Source organism: Procambarus clarkii, chromosome 79 (genome assembly GCF_040958095.1).
Source record: "Procambarus clarkii isolate CNS0578487 chromosome 79, FALCON_Pclarkii_2.0, whole genome shotgun sequence".
Classification (NCBI taxonomy): domain Eukaryota; kingdom Metazoa; phylum Arthropoda; class Malacostraca; order Decapoda; family Cambaridae; genus Procambarus; species Procambarus clarkii.
In genome coordinates this window covers 12,449,585-12,468,746 of record NC_091228.1, presented here as the reverse complement: position 1 = coordinate 12,468,746, position 19,162 = coordinate 12,449,585, and the positions used below count along the sequence as shown (strand labels likewise).

At 47.9% G+C, this 19,162-nt stretch overlaps 1 protein-coding gene across 1 annotated transcript in view; it reads right to left on the bottom strand.

Moving 5' to 3' along the window:
- Positions 1-12,297, bottom strand: part of LOC123752824 (alpha-2-macroglobulin-like) — an 89,303-nt gene extending 77,006 nt beyond the window's left edge. The window contains exons 1-3 of the mRNA XM_069314670.1: positions 12,244-12,297; positions 11,106-11,280; positions 10,710-10,898 (exon numbers count right to left, since the gene is read on the bottom strand). Of these exons, the coding sequence (XP_069170771.1) occupies positions 10,710-10,898; positions 11,106-11,280; positions 12,244-12,297 (418 nt within the window). The remainder of the gene's footprint in view (positions 1-10,709; positions 10,899-11,105; positions 11,281-12,243) is intronic.
- Between the last annotated feature and the right edge of the window lie 6,865 nt (positions 12,298-19,162).

The window sequence follows — 19,162 nt, the reverse complement described above, 5'->3', positions numbered from 1 at the left end:
ATATAACTCACCACACCTTCATGTATTACTCTCCACACCTTCATGTATAACTCTCCACACCTTCATGTATAACTCTCCACACCTTTCTGTATAACTCTCCACATCTTCATGTATCACTCTCCACACCTTCATGTATAACTCTCCACACCTTCATGTATATCTCTCCACACCTTCATGTATAACTCTCCACACCTTCATGTAAAACTCTCCACACCTACATGTATAACTTTTTACACCTACATGTATTACTCTCCACATCTTCATGTATAACTCTTCACACCTTCATATATAACTCACCACACCTTCATGTATAACTCTCTACACCTTCATGTATAACTCTCCACACCTTCATGTATTACTTTCCACATCTTCATGTATCACTCACCACACCTTTATGTATAACTCTACACACCTTCATGTATAACTCTCCACACCTTCATGTATAACTCACCACACCTTCATGTATAACTCTCCACACCTTCATGTATAACTCTCCACACCTTCATGTATAACTCACCACACCTTCATGTATAACTCTCCACACCTTCATGTATAACTCTACACACCTTCATGTATAACTCACCACTCCTTCATGTATAACTCTCCACTCCTTCATGTATAACTCTCCACTGCAGCCAACGTTCTCTCGACTTAGTCCTGCAAGACGACTAAGTAAACCGCCGCCGATATAAAGCAGTGTGTGTCGACTGATGTTTAAGTAGAACAGGAAGAGATTTGCGTACCCCGGGACCGGCTTAGGGGAGAAACGGACGACAGTGAGGGTGCCTGTTGGGAAGCGCTGCTAGCCAGACGCTAGAGGCTTTTGCCAGAGGTTCACTACCCCTGTATCGACTGTTTAAGTGGCCCCGATCAGCGTGTGGGCTGAGGTTCTCTGCCAGGAAGTGGCCGGAGAGTGGTCGTGGGGTATAGGCACCTCGTGAGACTGTCAGTGGGCTGGCCCACGTACAAGATGAACCTCGCCAGTGTTTTCCAGTATGGTTGGACAAAGTACTGAGTGAGAGAAGCCTAGCTCTACCAAGTACTCAAAGATCAATACACTGTGATCACTCATTCTCAAGGGTGTTTCCAACGAAACTTCCCTAATATCCCACTCATTTAGTGTAAATATCAAATCAAGCATGGCTGGTTCATCTTCCCCTCTCATTCGTGTCGGTCCCTTGATGTGTTGGCTTCGAAAGTTACTTGTTGCCACATCCAGCAGCTTAGCTCCCCATGTGGGACTTTGCTCTCCAAGTCTATCTTCCCGTGGTTGAAGTCTCGCATGATTAGTAGTCCAGATCCATTCCTGCTAGCGACAGAAGCTGCTCTCTCTCTCTATTATGTTTATGGTGGCCATGTTGTTTCTATCATAGTCCTTTCTGGGTTTTCTGTCATTTAGTGATGGGTTATATATGACTATGACTATAATTTTTTGTCCTCCAATTGTTATAGTACCTGTTATGTAGTCACAGAAATCTTCATAGCCTTAAATAACCATCTCCTCAAAACTCCGGCCTTTTCTTACCAGCAGAGCTACACCACCTCCCCTTCCTTCTCTCTCTTTCCTCACTACATAGTTCTCCTGTGGAAACACTGCATTTGTTATGGTTTTCGTTAACTTTGTTTCTGTGAGTGCTATTATGCCTGAGTTTTCTTCTTGTTCCTATTCTCTAAGTTCATATGATTTATTTGTAATTCCATATATGTTAGTGTACATTGTCTTGAGACTCACTTTCTTCTGTTCATTCTCATGTCCCCTTCTTTGTGAGTGTTCTGCTGATGGGGGAAGCTGTTTCATAAGTGAGAGGATTTGTGAGGTGGATAAGAGTCTCAGAGGATACTGGGGTGAGGTGTGGGGGGGGTCAAGTGAAAGGGAGACTGGGAGGGAATGGGATGAAGGGGGACAGGGGACAGGGAGGGAAAGGGGGGAAGGTGGATATGGTGGAAGTGGAGAAGGGAGTAGAAGGGAAGGAATGAGGAGAGAAGGGAAGGAGTACCTGGGAAGGTATGGGGTTAGGAGGGAGGGAGGGCTGACAGAGCATTTGAGTAGGGTCAGGGAGGGTTCAGGGTAGGGGGGGTTTTCTTTGAAGAGGAGGGTGGTAGAGTAGCCCTCCCCTCTGGTGTTACTGGGCTGCTTATTGTGGGTTCCCCCTCTCACGTCTGGTGATATTGTGTTAGGGGCTGTGATTTCCTGGTTTTCTCCTCTCGCCATGCACTTTTTCCTTGCTTCTGCCGCTATCGCTCTCTCCTACCTTGTCATGTCTATTGGGCTCTATCATATCAAAATTTGAAACTGTGTATGGAATCAGCCTCCACCACATCACTGCCTAATGCATTCCATTTGTTAACTACTCTGACATTGAAAAAGTTCTTTCTAACATCCCTGTGGCGCATTTGGGTACTCAGTTTCTACCTGTGTCCCCTTGTTCATGTACAATCCATACTAAACAGTTTATTTTTATCTACTGTGTCAATTCCTCTGAAAATTTGGTAGATCGTGATTATGTCTCCCCTAACTCGTCTGCCTTCCAGTGTCATGAGGTTCAGTTCCAGTAATTTTTCCCCATAGCTCATTCCTCTCGGTGTACTCTCTTTCTCCTCTCATTCCTTGGGGACTAGCCTGGTGGCATACCTCTGAACCTTTTCTAACTTCGTTTTGTGTTTGAATAAAGGTGGACGCCACGCTGTGTGTATGCGTGTGTGTGTGTGTGTGTGTATTTACTATATGTATCTTGAATTTGTATGTATATTTGCATCTATTTGTATCAAGGCACAATGGGTATAATAGTTTATTGCATGTTCTATCTTCTTGTTATACTATGTTGGTTCGGGGTCTTGAAGTAGGTAGAACGTTGTTATGTGTTAACTGGCTGTTAATTGCTGGGTTTGAGTTTTTGATGTGCAGTGCCTCGCTGATGTCGAGTCTCCTGTTGTTGTTGTACCTGTCGATAATTTCTGTGTTGCTTGAAAGATTTCTCTGGTGATGGTCTGGTTGTGTGAGGAGATTATATGCTCCTTAAAGGAGCCCGGTTGTTTGTGCATTGTAAATGTAAACTGTGTCTTCTGATTTTTGTCTGTGGTGATAACGTTCCTATTAATAATATATATCCATCAATCACTGCATGGGGAATTGTGTAAAACCCTGATTTGCGTCTCGGAGAGGCTGCAGGATCCGTGTGAATTCAATGGAATTCCCGGTTGCAATTCTTTTGACCGTGTCGTGGCCTAGTCGACTAAGGCGGCGTCTGGGATCATCCCAGTCGAAAGTTCGAATCCTCATCACGGCCCTTGTGGATTTGTTCATAAGTAAGTAATTATCAAAAGAAGGCACCAAACCGGGAAGGCTATGTAGCACCATCAAATACGCAAAATAATCAGAGGGCGCTAAATATCACCAAGGATGCCAATACGAGAACAAAAACGCATAAGGCGAACGATATCAAAAGTGGGCGGTCGGAAAGCAAGACACACGCTCGTCCTGGAAGTCAGGACATTCAAGAAGGACATGCACGACCGTAAGGGGGACAATGCAACTAGGACAATAAGGAGCAGGGCGGCGCTCCATCAAGTGACCATGGGTTAAGCGAGTATGGCCAATACGCAACCTCGCCAGAGCTGTTTCCCACCGCCGGTTACGGTGGAAGGAGGACGGCCACGAGGAAACACAACATTTAAGAGTACGTAGCTTGTTACCAGTAACAGACAACCAAGAAGCCTGCCAACGGGTAAGGACTGAGGAATGGATAACCGGGTAAAAGTCGGAATACGGAATGCCTTTGCGAGAGATGGGACAAGAGCGGACAGCTTCCTTGGCAGCAGCATCCGCACGCTCATTTAAAGACACACCAATATGGCTGGGAACCCAACAAAACTCAACCGACTTAAATTTACTGTGAACGAGAAACAGCCAATGCTGGATCTCGACAACTACTGGATGAACCGGATTAAAGGACCCGAGAGCCATGAGGGCACTACGAGAGTCAACAACAACCACAAAGGAAGACTGACAACGAGAAAGCAGGAGACGAAGAGCATAGAGAATAGCATAAAGTTCCGCTGTAAAGATGCTAGTCTCCGGAGGCAAGCGACACATATAAGTGCGATCAGGAAAAAAAAACGAGTAGCCAACACCGTCCGCTGACTTAGACCCATCGGTGAAGACAGAAACGGAGCGGGAGTGAGAAGAAAAGTGCTCGAGGAAAAGGCGTTTTAGAACCGTAGGAGGGGGTAAAAGCTTTAGTGATACGGGTCAAGGATGTACAAAACCGCGGAAGAGGGACCCTCCACGGGGGCAAAGAAGGAACAACACGAGGAGAAACATCAGAAATACGAACGGAAAGAGAATCCTGTAGGCGAGATAACCGGACAGAAAGAGGGAGGTGGTGAAGAGGAACAGGAACCGCAGGAGGGGTAAAAGTTAAAGCACGACAGAGGCGAGAGGAAGGATGTTGCAAGGACCGCGCAAGATAGCGAAGACAGTAGCGATCACGGCGGTCCTGAAGAGACAGGAAGCCAGTGTCAACATACAAGCTAAGGATGGGAGTCGAACGAAAGGCATCAGAACTGAGGCGCAACCCAGTATGGTGCAAAGCATCAAGACGGCGAAGAGTAGAAGGAGAAGCAGACGAGTAAGCAGGGCAACCATAATCGAGCTTAGACAGGACGAGAGAGGAATGTAAAGCAAGGAGAGTGTGCCTATCTGCCTCCCAAGAAGTATGGGACAAGACCCGAAGGAGGGTAAGGGCCTTAGAGCACTCAACACGGAGGTAAGAGATATGGGGAGACCAAGACAAACGAGTGTCAAGGAATAACCCCAAAAGCTTTGCGGAATCTTTGTATTCAAGGGGATGACCATAAAGTGACAAAGAGGGACGAAGAACAACCCGTTTCCGCGTAAAAGTCATGGCACAAGTCTTAGAAGTAGAGAACTTGAAGCCATGACCTGTGGCCCAAGACGACACGGCATCAATTGCAAGTTGAAGCCGGCGTTGAAGGAGAGGCGAATCATCACCCTGACAACAAAGGGTAAGATCATCGACATAGAGAGCGGAGAAGACACCAGAAGGAAGAGAGGAAAGAAGACCATTGAGGGCAACCAGAAAAAGAGTAGTGCTCAGAACACTACCCTGGGGCACACCTTCGTATTGCTGAAAAGAGGGAGAGAGAGCGGTACCAAGGCGCACCCGAAAGGAACGACGAGAGAGGAAGCTGCGGAGAAAGAGAGGGAGATGACCACGAAGGCCAAAAGAATGAAGTTGAGATAGGATATGATAACGCCAAGTGGTGTCGTAAGCCTTTTCTAGGTCAAAAAGGACGGCAACAACGGAGGTCTTCGCAGCAAAAGCAGTACGAATATAGACCTCCAAGTTTACCAGGACATCTGTCGTGCTGCGGCACTTGCGGAAACCAAATTGAGAAGGGGAGAGGAGGTGATGGTGTTCCAGGAACCACATCAGACGAACGTTAACCATACGTTCAAAGAGTTTGCAGACACAACTTGTGAGAGCAATAGGGCGAAAGTCCTTAGGGGAAGTACCCAGAGACCCCGGTTTGCGAACAGGGAGGACAACGGCATCGAGCCAGTCCTCAGGGACTGACGACGACTCCCAGATCCGATTATACAGACTCAGTAAATACTGAGACGTGCTCGGAGGGAGATGGCGAAGCATCTCATAATGAATACCATCGGAGCCCGCCGCCGTAGAACCGCACAGGGCCAGCGCAGACCGAAGTTCAGAGAGAGAGAAGGGATCATTATAGGGAAGCTGAAGATGAGTGCAGAAATCTAAAGGACGAGACTCAAGGACAGGTTTACGAAGAAGGAAAGATTGGGGAAGATGAAGACCAGAGCTAACAGAAGAAAAGTGGGAACCCAGTTCGGAAGCGACCTGCAACGGGTCCGCCACAAGAGTATCATGGAGGTGAAGGACCGGTGAAACATCGGGAACGAACTTACCCGCTATCTTGCGGATGCGCTTCCAGATCTGGGCCAGAGGTGTTTCGGACGTAATTGTTGAGACATAAGATGCCCAACATTCACGTTTAGCCATACGGATGGCCCTACGGGCCACCGCACTCGCTTTCCGAAAGAAAAGAAAAGAATCGGTCGTCTGCCTACGGCGGTGCTTCTTCCAGGCTGCACGCTTACAGCGGACAGCCCGAGCACAGTCCGCATTCCACCAGGGAACGCACTTCCGTGGACCCCGAGAGGAAGAGCGAGGAATAGAGCGGAGGGCAGCGTCGAAGACAGTGTCATGAAAAAGGAGGAGAGCGCGAGAGAGGGGCAGAAGGGAGAGGTCAGAGAGAGTAGCACTGAGGGAAAATAGGGTCCAGTCCGCCTTAGCAAACTGCCACCTAGGGAAAGAGAGGGAAGGGCGAAAAGAGAAAAAGGAAACAAGGATGGGGAAATGATCACTTCCATGGAGGTCATCAAGAACCTGCCACGTGAAATCTAAGTAAAGAGAAGAAGAGCAGAGAGAAAGATCAAGACAAGAAAGGGTGCGAGTTCGAGAGTCCAAATGAGTGGGCTCACCAGAATTCAGAAGAGACAGGGAAGAAGAGAGGAGAAACGGCTCAAGGAGGCGACCCCGGGTATTCGTCAGAACGTCACCCCAAAGAGAATGACGACAATTGAAGTCACCCAGCAGGAGCACAGGCTCCGGCAAGGAGTCTAGGAGGTGTTTCAAATCAGGAAGAGAGAGCGGGACACTCGGGGGGAGATAAATGGAACAAACTCTGTACCATTTCCCCACAAAGATACGAGCAGCAGAACAATGGAGAGGCGAAGGAAAAAGTAAAGGAACAAAGGGAACATCAGCCCGAATCAAGAGAGCAGAAGAATTAGAAGCCCCAGCAATGGCTGGGGGGGGGGGAGAGAAAGGAATAGCCACGAAAACGACCAGGACGAGCACCAAGCATTGGCTCCTGGAGACAGACACAAAGGGGCGAAAACCGCGAAACCAGAAGTTGGAGTTCGAGGAAATTGGCGTAATAACCTCGAACGTTCCATTGAAGAATGGACAACGACGAGAAGAGAAAGGACAAAAACAGAGAACAAGGAAGAAACAAAGGCGAAAGACCAACAGAGCACGTTAAAGAATATCAGGGTCGGGATCAGGGTCAGCAAAGTCAGGGTTAGGGGGCATGGGTAAACTGAGCAAAGACGGAGGGAAGGAAACGGGAGAACAGATCAGAGGTGAGCGGGCAGGGTCCGGAGGAGGAGGAGGAGGAGGAGGAGACAACGGAGAGGAGCAGTCAAGGACAGCAGCAGGAAGAGGGGGAGTAGAAAGAGGGGAGCGCACCCCAGCAAGAGCAGCAACCGAAAGGGAAGAAGGGGCCAAAGAAACCTCCATAGCAGGAACAGGGGGCGCAAGCACTGAAACGGGAGGGGAAGGAGCAACAGAGCCAGAAGGAGGAGCTGAGGAAGAAAGCGAAGCCTTCTTACCCGCCGGGGAAGAGGAAGGAGAGGAGCCAGGCTTACGCTTCTGACTTAAAGAGACCGGTGTCCCAGCAACTACGTACCGGGCAACGGATTCCAGTGTCTCAACAGGAGAAGCCGAACGAGAGCACACACGACGGCCGTTAGGAGAGCGATGGACATCCGCCCGCACCGACAGGCGGTGGGGAGAGCCGATAGATGGAGGAAGAGGATGGGAAGGAGGATCGGAGGGGGACGAGGAAGAAGACACAGAAGACACGACAGACCGGGTACAAGGAAGGGGAACCCCAGACAGAGGACCAGAAGGAGGATCCTTCGGGAGAGAACCCAAAGGGACAGAGGAGGGGGCAGTGGGCGCATCAGGGTCCAAGGCCCGGAAACGGTTGTGAGTCTGAGGAAGGCGGGAAGGACGAGGAGAGGAAGAGCGCAACACGCGAGCATAAGAGATATTAGCATAAGGCGGGAGCCGGCGAACCTGGCGCCTCGCCTCAGGAAAAGATAAACGCTCCCGGTGCTTCAAGTTGAGGACGGCTGCCTCAAGCTTGTAATGGACACACGCACGGGAGAAGGTACGATGGGCCTCACCGCAGTTGAGGCAACGAGCCTGGGGAGAAGCGCACTCCGACTTAGAGTGACCTTCGCCACCACACAAAGGACAGAGAGAGACAGTCCCGGAGCAGCGGAGGGCACCATGCCCAAACCTCCAGCACTTGTTGCAGAGCCGAGGAGAAGGAATGTACTCCTGGACAGAGCACCTGGCACCAGCAAGAATGACAGAGGGTGGAAGGGTCCTACCATCAAAGGTAATCTTCACAACCCGGAGGGGTTGACGGCGACTACCACGAGGGGGACGAGTAAACGTGTCCACCTGGAGAATAGAATGGCCCTGGGCAGCGAGGATATGTCGAATATCGTCGTGGCAGTCGCGCAGGTCCCGAACACCGGTCGCAACATGGGGCGGGAGCAAAATAGTGCCAACACTGGCATTCAACTGAGCGTTCTTCGAGACCCGAACGGGGGTCTCGCCAAGGCAGGATAAGGCAGCCAAGCGGGAAGCAGCATCCTGAGAAGGAGCAGCAACGACACGTGTACCGAGACGAGTGGGGTTGAAAGTAATGGAGGCATCCACGGAATCAATGAGATGTCGATGGAGGGAGAAATCGTCAGGAGGCGCAGATTCAAGAGGGAGGAGATCAAAATATTTGGCCCACGAAGCGGGACCAAACAAGGCTTGATAGGAAGCAGAACTGGAAGGAATCGAGCGAGGGCGGCCGTGACGAGGACGGCGGTGAGAACCCCCAGAGAGAGAGGGGTTAAAAGGCACAGTAGTTACAACTAGAGAAGGAGCCGCGCCAGGGGACGAGGTAGTCACCACTGGGGGCTTGGGGCTCGACCCAACCACAGAGGAGGGAGGGGAGCCAGAGGAAGGAGTCAGAGAGGCCAAAGGAGGAGCAAGGTCGGGGCCCAATGCAGCGGAGGCTATAGAGCCCGGTCTTCCAATACGGACTGACTCGGGGGCTTGGTCGCCCACCCCACGAGCCTGAGAAGGTAAACCAGAAGAAGCCGAAGCAGGGGTAATCATCTTGACGAAAAGAAGAATTCACTCACGAATGTGCCCCCACACCCACCATGGAGCCACAATTAGAGGCAGGACACCCAACAAGAAGCTATCGCCGATCTTGTCGGGGCCTCCTAGGGGTGCGTCGCGAGTATACGCCCCACAAACGCCACCTTAAGAAACCGACAGTCCGTCGAGATCGGGTTCAGTGACGAAGTGGGGATTGACAATAAAAGGTTCCCCTCGCTCTCGACGTCGGGTACTGCAGTTCTACGGGTGCATGAGTATGCCTCCTCAAGCACCCAGGCGTCAAAATAGAAGAAGTCCAAGGGAAGAACCAGAACGAGCAAAAGGTCGGCAGGAAACGGCAAGCAGATAGGAGAAGAGGGGGGAGAAAAACGAAACAGAAGGAAAAGGAAAAGATGCCCAGCAGAATTGGAGAGGACGGCAGCAGGAGCACAAGGCTAGAAAAGGACAGAGGACTGTCCCAAGGAGCATCACACTCCGGCAGCCGCCCACTAAGCCCCCACACGGCGACAACGAGCTGAGCGGGGAGGGGGGATTTGTTCATAAGAACTTTCACTTTAGAAGGATGGGCTGAACAGAGACCAGGGGTTCCCCTAGCTATATATGAAAGAGAAAGTATTTGTCTATCCAAGGATGGAAGCCATAGACTTGAGGTTAATCTCGCACAACTTTGGACGGTGATTGGTGATATTTGGAGTGTTTGGGGGTTGTGGTGGGAGACCTGTGAGGGAGTGCTACTGGTCTAGGCACGGGGTCCACCCGGGTACTGCTGGGTACCGCCTCTAGTAACACAAAGGGTGCATTACCGGCACTAACCTTACGACCAACCTCCTCCAAAGGATCAGCTTCTTGTTAGACAATACACATTTAATTATTGCAACATTATTGTAAGATACCTGAAGAAATTCTCGTTCAATGGTGTTAATTTGAGAAAATTTGAAATTTCTCAAATTTCTTAATTTGAGAAAGCTTTTTTAAGAAAAGAAAATAATAAATGATTATTTGGTTTATAAAATTATTATAAAATGATTCCGCAAAATGTAAAAAAAATATTGAGACTAGTCTGTTAGTATACTTTAAAAGGAAGTAAATTTACTTAAATTTATCCGAGGGCTTCTATCTCAAGTGGTCTTGATGGGGCCAGAAAGCCGACGGCTTGTCAAGGGTCCATCTTTCTTTCTTTCTCCATGGAAACACTGTTATACTGAACCATAACATGGCAACACTGTTATACTGAACCATAACATGGCAACACTGTTATACTGAACCATAACATGGCAACACTGTTATACTGAACCATAACATGGCAACACTTATACTGAACCATAACATGGCAACACTTATACTGAACCATAACATGGCAACACTGTTATACTGAACCATAACATGGTAACACTGGTATACTGAACCATAACATGGCAACACTTATACTGAACCATAACATGGCAACACTTATACTGAACCATAACATGGCAACACTGTTATACTGAACCATAACATGGTAACACTGGTATACTGAACCATAACATGGCAACACTGTTATACTGAACCATAACATGTCAACACTGTTATACTGAACCATAACATGTCAACACTGTTATACTGAACCATAACATGGTAACACTGTTATACTGAACCATAACATGGCAACACTGTTATACTGAACCATAACAAATTTGAACCAACCTATATTAGAGCTTTCAGGTTTCGCACTCGCTATCCTTTCTCTCCTCTTTCTTTCACAGTATTTATAGTCGTCGATCTGAGAGCCGGGCCATCGTCCCACATCAAAACTTCCAGCAAAGTTAAACACTGCTTCCAGGGAAATGGGGTCAGGGTTTACTGCCAGCAGCTCTGTGCTTCTGTCTACCACTCCTGGGTTTAGGAAATAATAAAGCTTTATGTTAGTGTCTGGGCTGGCATATGAATATAAATATATAGTATGGTAAAATAAGAATACAATTTTCTTACTGTACTAGAATAACAACAAAATTTGCTTGTCCTGCTTGAATGAGCATCAGATTTTCTCAGCACACGTTTCCCTCAAGCAGGTCTAAGTCAGCCTTGGCGTGCTTTACTTACCCAGGCTACACACAGAGTCTGGCTCTGAGGAGAGGGACAGAGAGGCTTGTTCCCCAGGTTGTACGCGAGAGGCTGACCAAGTGAGGTCTACGGTGTTACTGAGGCACTTGTCCACCTCCAGCTCCCTCGAGTCCGCCACAACCTCCCCATCTTGACGGGTATACCACACCAACACCTGCAAAACATTATCAGTCTTAATGCCTGTTACGGCCCTCTCGGGACGCAACGGGGTCCTTACTCTGATGTTGTTAGAGGAAGATATATGTATCCGTTCCCAAGCCAGTAGTGGCTATCAAGGGATGAGATCTGTGACGCAAGTAACTTAAAGGGAGTAGGGAAAGAACGCTAAGAACTTAATATTATAATTTTCACCATCACCGATTAAATATATAAAATAAAAGAGTGCACAAGGGGGAGGGGTATTAACACTTTACAAGGGGATTAATCCACAATCGATGTCTTCTGCTGAAGACGCTGGTGCCATAACTCTCGGTGCCGAATCCTTGGTGCTTTCTTCGTGGCCTCACAATTAATTCTCCAAAGAAGTTGAGCCTACCCTGGCCACAGGTCAGCCAAAACACGGGTCCACTGGGGGCACCGCCGTGGAGGCCGTCAACCACATGTCCAGCTGGTCTGCTGGCAGGTTCTGAGCCAACAAGGCTGGTACGGCCCCTCCACGAACGATCAAAGGGGAACGCCCTAGACAGGAGCCTCGTGTGACACCTCAAATCACTCTCCTGTCTTCAGTACCCCAGTGGATGATCGTCTCCAACCGTCGGTCCCAGGTAAATCCTTTTACTGCCACTCCACTGGCAGGCTAACACACCACAGTGTTCTTCCGGGGGGACGACGTCACAACAGCTGCAGCAAGGTTCAAGGTATGGAGACTGGCTGCCTCGGGTAGACTGACTCCACTTCCATCACAGCAGTCCCAGGTCGGCTCTGTAAGCAGACACGTCATCAATAACTGGGACACTAAAACACCTCACTTACGGGCTCGGGCACAAACACCTGACGTATCCAGTCCATAGATGGCGCTGTCGTCGGAGCACCACCTCACCAGAGGTCAGTGGCGGCGGTGTAGAGTGCTGAACGGGACTGGAAACTGGCTCTCGTAGCTGATACACGCTGTCCTCACCAGGTGTCGTCGTCCGTTTGGCGGGGGTTTCGGGAGCTGACCCACAGATGGCATGGTTGTCACTGCTCCGTGCTCGGACGCTGGATCCGGGTTCGTAACAATGCCCCTCTTCATATGGCATACCAAACCTGGAACATATTATTGTTTTAGATTTATTAATGGAGGGGGAGAAAATAAGGTTAATGCCATCATTCCACGTTACACATTCTACCAACAGTGTTACAGACCCAATAGCTGGTCATATTTGGGACGGGAAGATGATTAACTAGCACCCACCATCCCAGTATATTGAATTAGCTATTTAGTTGTTATACATTGATAGCAGTATTGGTGTTGAGCTCGGCCCGCAAGCTGTTCACACTCGGGGTCCTTTCCAGACTTTTCTTCTGAACATGAAATTAAAATGTCAGTATTTTTCACATTTTATGTAAGTAAATACACAATTCTAAGACGTGGGACAAAATTTTAGCAGTGTAGCCTTAAAAATTAATTACAAATAAAATAAAATTGCATCTTTAAAAACGAAACGTGAACAAAAAAATGTTGACTTAAAATTTTGAAACATTTAAATTGTAACTGATTATTCGTTTCGAAGTTGCAAAAACTCACTTTTCAATAAATAAAGTTAAAACTTTTCACCACTAATAGGAGAGGCAGATATGGGCTGATTATTATCAAACTTTACACATCTGTTGAGTCTGGCGGACTCATTGTGGTACGTACTGTTGCAACTATATTGATTTTGAAGCAAATGAGAACAAATTCACGTAACAATGATAATTTTACTCATTAGCAGATATATATTTCTGCATATGTATATCTAATTTCTTTAGTTAATGCATTTAGTTTTATCTTGTAGCACATTTATACACTAAAAGGCATGTATTCGGTATGGCTAATATATGTATACCCTGTATACACGGTATGTTGTATATAATTTAGTATACCATGTATAGTGTCTATTTATTATTCATTTATTGCAATAAAAGTCCAGGGCCTTTCTCTTACAACAAGCCACAATTGTGTCCGCTTACAACAACCACAATTGTGTCCGCCTACAACAAGCCACAGTTGTGTCCGCCTACAACAAGTCACAGTTGTGTCCGCCTACAACAACCCACAATTGTGTCCGCCTACAACAAGTCACAGTTGTGTCCGCCTACAACAAGCTACAGTTGTGTCCCCCTACAACAAGTCACAGTTGTGTCCGCCTACAACAAGTCACAGTTGTGTCCGCCTACAACAAGCCACAGTTGTGTCCGCCTACAACAAGCTACAGTTGTGTCCGCCTACAACAAGCCACAGTTGTGTCCGCCTACAACAAGCCACAGTTGTGTCCACATACAACTGTTGTAATCCACAAGTTATTAGGAATTATTAGCTAGAGGGTCATTACTACAACATTTAACGAATGATGATTGGAAGTACATGTAAGTAGACAGACTATGGATCACATATCTAAGAAAGGTCAATGGATTAAGACCGAAGCTGTTTAGCCAAATTAATAATTCCTGGAAAGAGGAATTATTCTTCATCAGGCTTCTAGGATCAAGGTTACTGCTCTAGGGATAAGGTTAATCGGATTATACCTTCCTTGAGAGGCGGGGTGAAATGGTTGAGATAGATGGCTGACTGGAGTCAGTCTGATCGTGGGAGTTGAACTGGCAAGTCCTCTGGATCCCCGCCGCAACGAAGTGTAGCAGACAGCTATGCGAGAACCTGATGTGATCTTAGTGACCAAGTTAAGTCTGCAGTATGTGAGTATTGAATGAAAGACTAACCGGGTGTGGAGCGTTGTAGTAATCATTCCGTATTAGGGACTTAGGCGGAAGTTATGAGTGTGGGTGGTGATCGCGGAGGTCAAGTGGTCTATGGGTATTGGAATCGTATTGACCTAATAGAGTATGTTAATATGTATTTATTTGTCAGAGTCTATTCTTTGTAATTAAATGACAAAACCCGACGGCCTTTAAATACCTTCCATATGTTCATTCATTGAGTTCCAGTACAAACCGAGTGGTACGCCTCAAGGGTCTGGTGTGTGTAGGAGTATAGGTGGTAGTAACGGTTGCTGAGGCAAGGTGTTATGTGTTGTGTAATAGCTGTGTTCGGGATGAACCGGGATTCAGCGTCACGACATATTTGGTGGCAGCGCAAACAGGTTTGGAACACTTTGAGAGATGAAGGAAGTGTGTTACTGGTTTAGTTGGTGAGGGAATGTTCGGGAATTGGTAGACGTCGGGTTGTGTTCAGGACGGTGGATATTGGAGTGAGGAAGGGAAGGTGTGTGGGCCAGTGACCAAGTTAAGTCTGCAGTATGTGAGTATTGAATGAAAGACTAACCGGGTGTGGAGCGTTGTAGTAATCATTCCGTATTAGGGACTTAGGCGGAAGTTATGAGTGTGGGTGGTGATCGCGGAGGTCAAGTGGTCTATGGGTATTGGAATCGTATTGACCTAATAGAGTATGTTAATATGTATTTATTTGTCAGAGTCTATTCTTTGTAATTAAATGACAAAACCCGACGGCCTTTAAATACCTTCCATATGTTCATTCATTGAGTTCCAGTACAAACCGAGTGGTACGCCTCAAGGGTCTGGTGTGTGTAGGAGTATAGGTGGTAGTAACGGTTGCTGAGGCAAGGTGTTATGTGTTGTGTAATAGCTGTGTTCGGGATGAACCGGGATTCAGCGTCACGACATATTTGGTGGCAGCGCAAACAGGTTTGGAACACTTTGAGAGATGAAGGAAGTGTGTTACTGGTTTAGTTGGTGAGGGAATGTTCGGGAATTGGTAGACGTCGGGTTGTGTTCAGGACGGTGGATATTGGAGTGAGGAAGGGAAGGTGTGTGGGCCAGTGACCAAGTTAAGTCTGCAGTATGTGAGTATTGAATGAAAGACTAACCGGGTGTGGAGCGTTGTAGTAATCATTCCGTATTAGGGACTTAGGCGGAAGTTATGAGTGTGGGTGGTGATCGCGGAGGTCAAGTGGTCTATGGGTATTGGAATCGTATTGACCTAATAGAGTATGTTAATATGTATTTATTTGTCAGAGTCTATTCTTTGTAATTAAATGACAAAACCCGACGGCCTTTAAATACCTTCCATATGTTCATTCATTGAGTTCCAGTACAAACCGAGTGGTACGCCTCAAGGGTCTGGTGTGTGTAGGAGTATAGGTGGTAGTAACGGTTGCTGAGGCAAGGTGTTATGTGTTGTGTAATAGCTGTGTTCGGGATGAACCGGGATTCAGCGTCACGACATATTTGGTGGCAGCGCAAACAGGTTTGGAACACTTTGAGAGATGAAGGAAGTGTGTTACTGGTTTAGTTGGTGAGGGAATGTTCGGGAATTGGTAGACGTCGGGTTGTGTTCAGGACGGTGGATATTGGAGTGAGGAAGGGAAGGTGTGTGGGCCAGTGAGTGGCCATAGTGGGGTGTGGGGCCAAGGTGTGTGGCCAAGTGGAGTGGCCACGTTGTGCGGCAGGGAAAGGTCCCCTAAGGGGTGGAAACAGTAGTATGGGGAACTGATAAGTGACGTTGTTGATGGTGGCTTAAAATTATAAGTGATTCTAGTGAGATTAAGGGAATAAGGCCAAGTAAGGTTACTGTACGGCAAAGCGTCAAGCTGGTTCATACACGAGCACATAAGGGGCGAGTAGCCATGACGGGTACGGGTAGTAATAGGGGCGCAAGTGGCCAGGCCACGAGTAATGTCGGTCAGGGTGAGAGTGGTGATAACACGGCGGCGTTGCTTACGGCGCAGGCGGCAGCGTCAGAGACAACTGGGCAGGTTTCACAGTGGTTGAAAAATGTGTTGAGCACGCATGAGACGACTAATGCAAGACCTAAGGTATATAGAGACATACCCACGTTTTGGGGCGCCAAACGGGATTCGAAAGGTCAGTTACTGACGGATATTAGAACATTTTTCTTTGCTCTAGAGAAGGCGACTAGTGTGGGGTCATGGTCGGATCAGGCAAAGATTGCATTGTAATATTCCAAGGTGAAAGGGGAAGCAAAGACCCTGCTCAACTCGGCGGAAATTAGAGAAATAAATAGTTATAGCGAGTTTAAGCAGGAACTGATAGATCATTACGATGTGCAGCACGATGCAGTAGAACTAAAGGCTCAGTTAGCTGCACTTAAACGAGAACCAGGGGAACAATTAAGGGCGTTTGGCCATAGAATAAGACTCTTGGGTGATGTGATTGAGCGGACGGAAACGCAGTTCACGGGGTAAGTAAGAGATTCTATGCAACGGAGTGTTTTTTCGGTGCATTACCGCGGGAAAGTGCGTTACACTGCAGGGAAGCTAAGTCTTTTAAGGAAGCGGTGAAACATGCAGTGTTTTGGGCGGAGAATAGCCCGACACATAAACTGACAGAGGATGATATTTTCAAAGAAGTGTCCCCTAAGGAACAGGCAAATCTTGCAGACACGCAAGAGAGACAAGCTCAGCTCTGGGCCCCAGTAGCTCAGCCAGTGGAGGATGGACCAGCGGCGGGGGTCACACATTCCAAGGGCAAGGGGCGAGGTGCTCCTCGACGTAACAATAATAAGGGCTGGGAGCCAAGGGTGTTCCAGGGACACAATACGAGTGGGGTGTCGTGGGGACCCCATCAGGGTACTCGTGGGCAGCGAGGAGGCTATAATCAAGGGGCACGTGGAGGCAGGTTCACTCCTGCTCCACAACGATACACGCCTGCTCAGGGAGCAACAGGAATATACCACCAGAACCAGGGTACCGGTAGAGGGTATCCCCGGGGAACGGGGTACACTGCAGGTAAACACGAGCCAGAACGACCTAAGCAGACCAAAGTGTGTAAGCTGAGTGGTGACGGTAGTCACTTGGCCTGGCAGTGTAAGCTTTTTGTTCCGCCTAATTACCCAGTGTGTACAGTAGGGGGTGGCGGACAGTGGTTGTGTACCGTCGGGTCGGGTCATCCCATAAAGGTGCATTTACGGTTAAAGGGCACTATCTATACAGCCTTGGTGGACACCGGTGCTTCTGTGTCCATCATGAGTCGTAGCGTGTTAGGCTCAGACGTCAGGCTGATACCGAACAACAGGAGATTAACGGCGATGGGGGATAATGCGTTGCGGGTGTTGGGAGAGACAACTGTGGATTTCCAGCTAGAAGATAGATGGTTTAAACATAGTTTTGTAGTAATACAGGATATAGGGCTGAAACATACCAACATTATCCTGGGAATTGATTTCCTCGAAAAATACTCATGTACTATAGCGTTCAGCGCAAGAAGGAATAAATTGGTATGTGGGGGTCAAGCGGTAGACGTTAACAAGGTGAGGAGTAGAGAAGGAGTAGCAGTAGTGAGGGGTAACTGTGGTAACTCGGCTGGGGACCAGAATATACAGTGGGCAGTCACGGTACCCAAGGATGTCACCATCCCGGGAGAAGCGTCCTTAGTGATTAAAATGGCATGTAAAGCCAAGGGAGTAGAAGTTGTGCAAATTGAGCCACTGGATAATCCAGCAGGGTTGGTGATAATGGAGACTATTGAAGACATAAATGAAGGGGTAATTCGGTTGAGGGTTTTTAATCCCTCTCGGTGGCCAGTCACCTTGAGTAAGCATACACAGGTAGCGTGGGGGCTCCCTGTGGAGGAGATTATTGCCGCCATGTCAATAAGTCAGAGTGAGGGCGATGAGGATAGAATGGATAAATTAATGGGCATAGTGGATAGGATGTCCATGGAAAGGGAGGTTAAGGAAGCCTTAAGGGGCTTAGTCAGGAAGGTTCCCGGATGTTTTTGCGTTGAGAGGGGAACCCCCAGGGTGCATTACTCAAGGAGCACATAGGATTGACGTAGAGGGCGCACATCCAGTATATACGAGAGCATATAGCATACCAGTGGCACACCAGAGGGAGGTGAAGGAGGAGATAAGCCAGCTAAGGGAGCATGATATCATTGAACCATCCAGTTCACCGTGGCACAGCCCTCTCGTAGTAGTCAGGAAAAAGAATGGGGGAGTGAGGTTATGTGTAGATTTCCGCAGAATAAACAAGCTGACGAAAGACGAAGCATACCCATTACCAAACATACAGGACACATTGACACACTTGAAGGGTACACAATATTTTACCACATTAGACCTACTCAGTGGGTATCACCAGATACCGCTGGAGGAAGAGTCGAGGGAAATCACAGCGTTTAGTGCGTGCAACGAGCTCTGGCAATATAAACGACTTCCTTTCGGGTTGAAGTCAGCACCTGCTGTGTTCAGTAGGCTAATGATGAGTGTATTATCGGGGTTGATAGGTCCCACAGCGTTGCTGTACCTCGATGACGTAATCGTGCTGGGAAAGTCATTAGAGGAGCACATGCATAATTTGAGGAAACTCTTGCTAAGGCTGAGGTCACACAACCTCAAAGTGAATTTCGAAAAATGCAGTTTTTTTGGAGAATCGGTAACATTCCTGGGTCATACAGTGGGCCGGATGGGTATCAGTCCATTGCCAGATAAAACCAGGGATATTCAAGAGTTCCCAGTTCCACAGAACAAGAAAGAGTGCAAATCTTTCCTGGGGTTGGTTAGATATTATCGGCGATTTATTAAAGATTTTTCAAAAATTGCAACACCATTACATCAGATCAGTGGACTTGCAGAGTTCGTGTGGGGGAAGGAACCACAGCAGGCGTTCCAGGTACTGAGGGCTGCTGTCAGCTCTCGCAGTATCTTGGCGCACCCAGATTTTAGCAAACCGTTTCTGGTGTATGCGGATGCTTCTGGCGCAGCGATAGGTGGTGTGGTAGCTCAGGTGGATGAGCGAGGACGGGAGCGTCCCATTGCATTTTGTTCACGAGTACTATGTCCTGCAGAGAGGAACTATAGTACAATTGAGAGGGAAGCGCTAGCGATCACATTCATATTACAACGGAACCGGTACATCTTG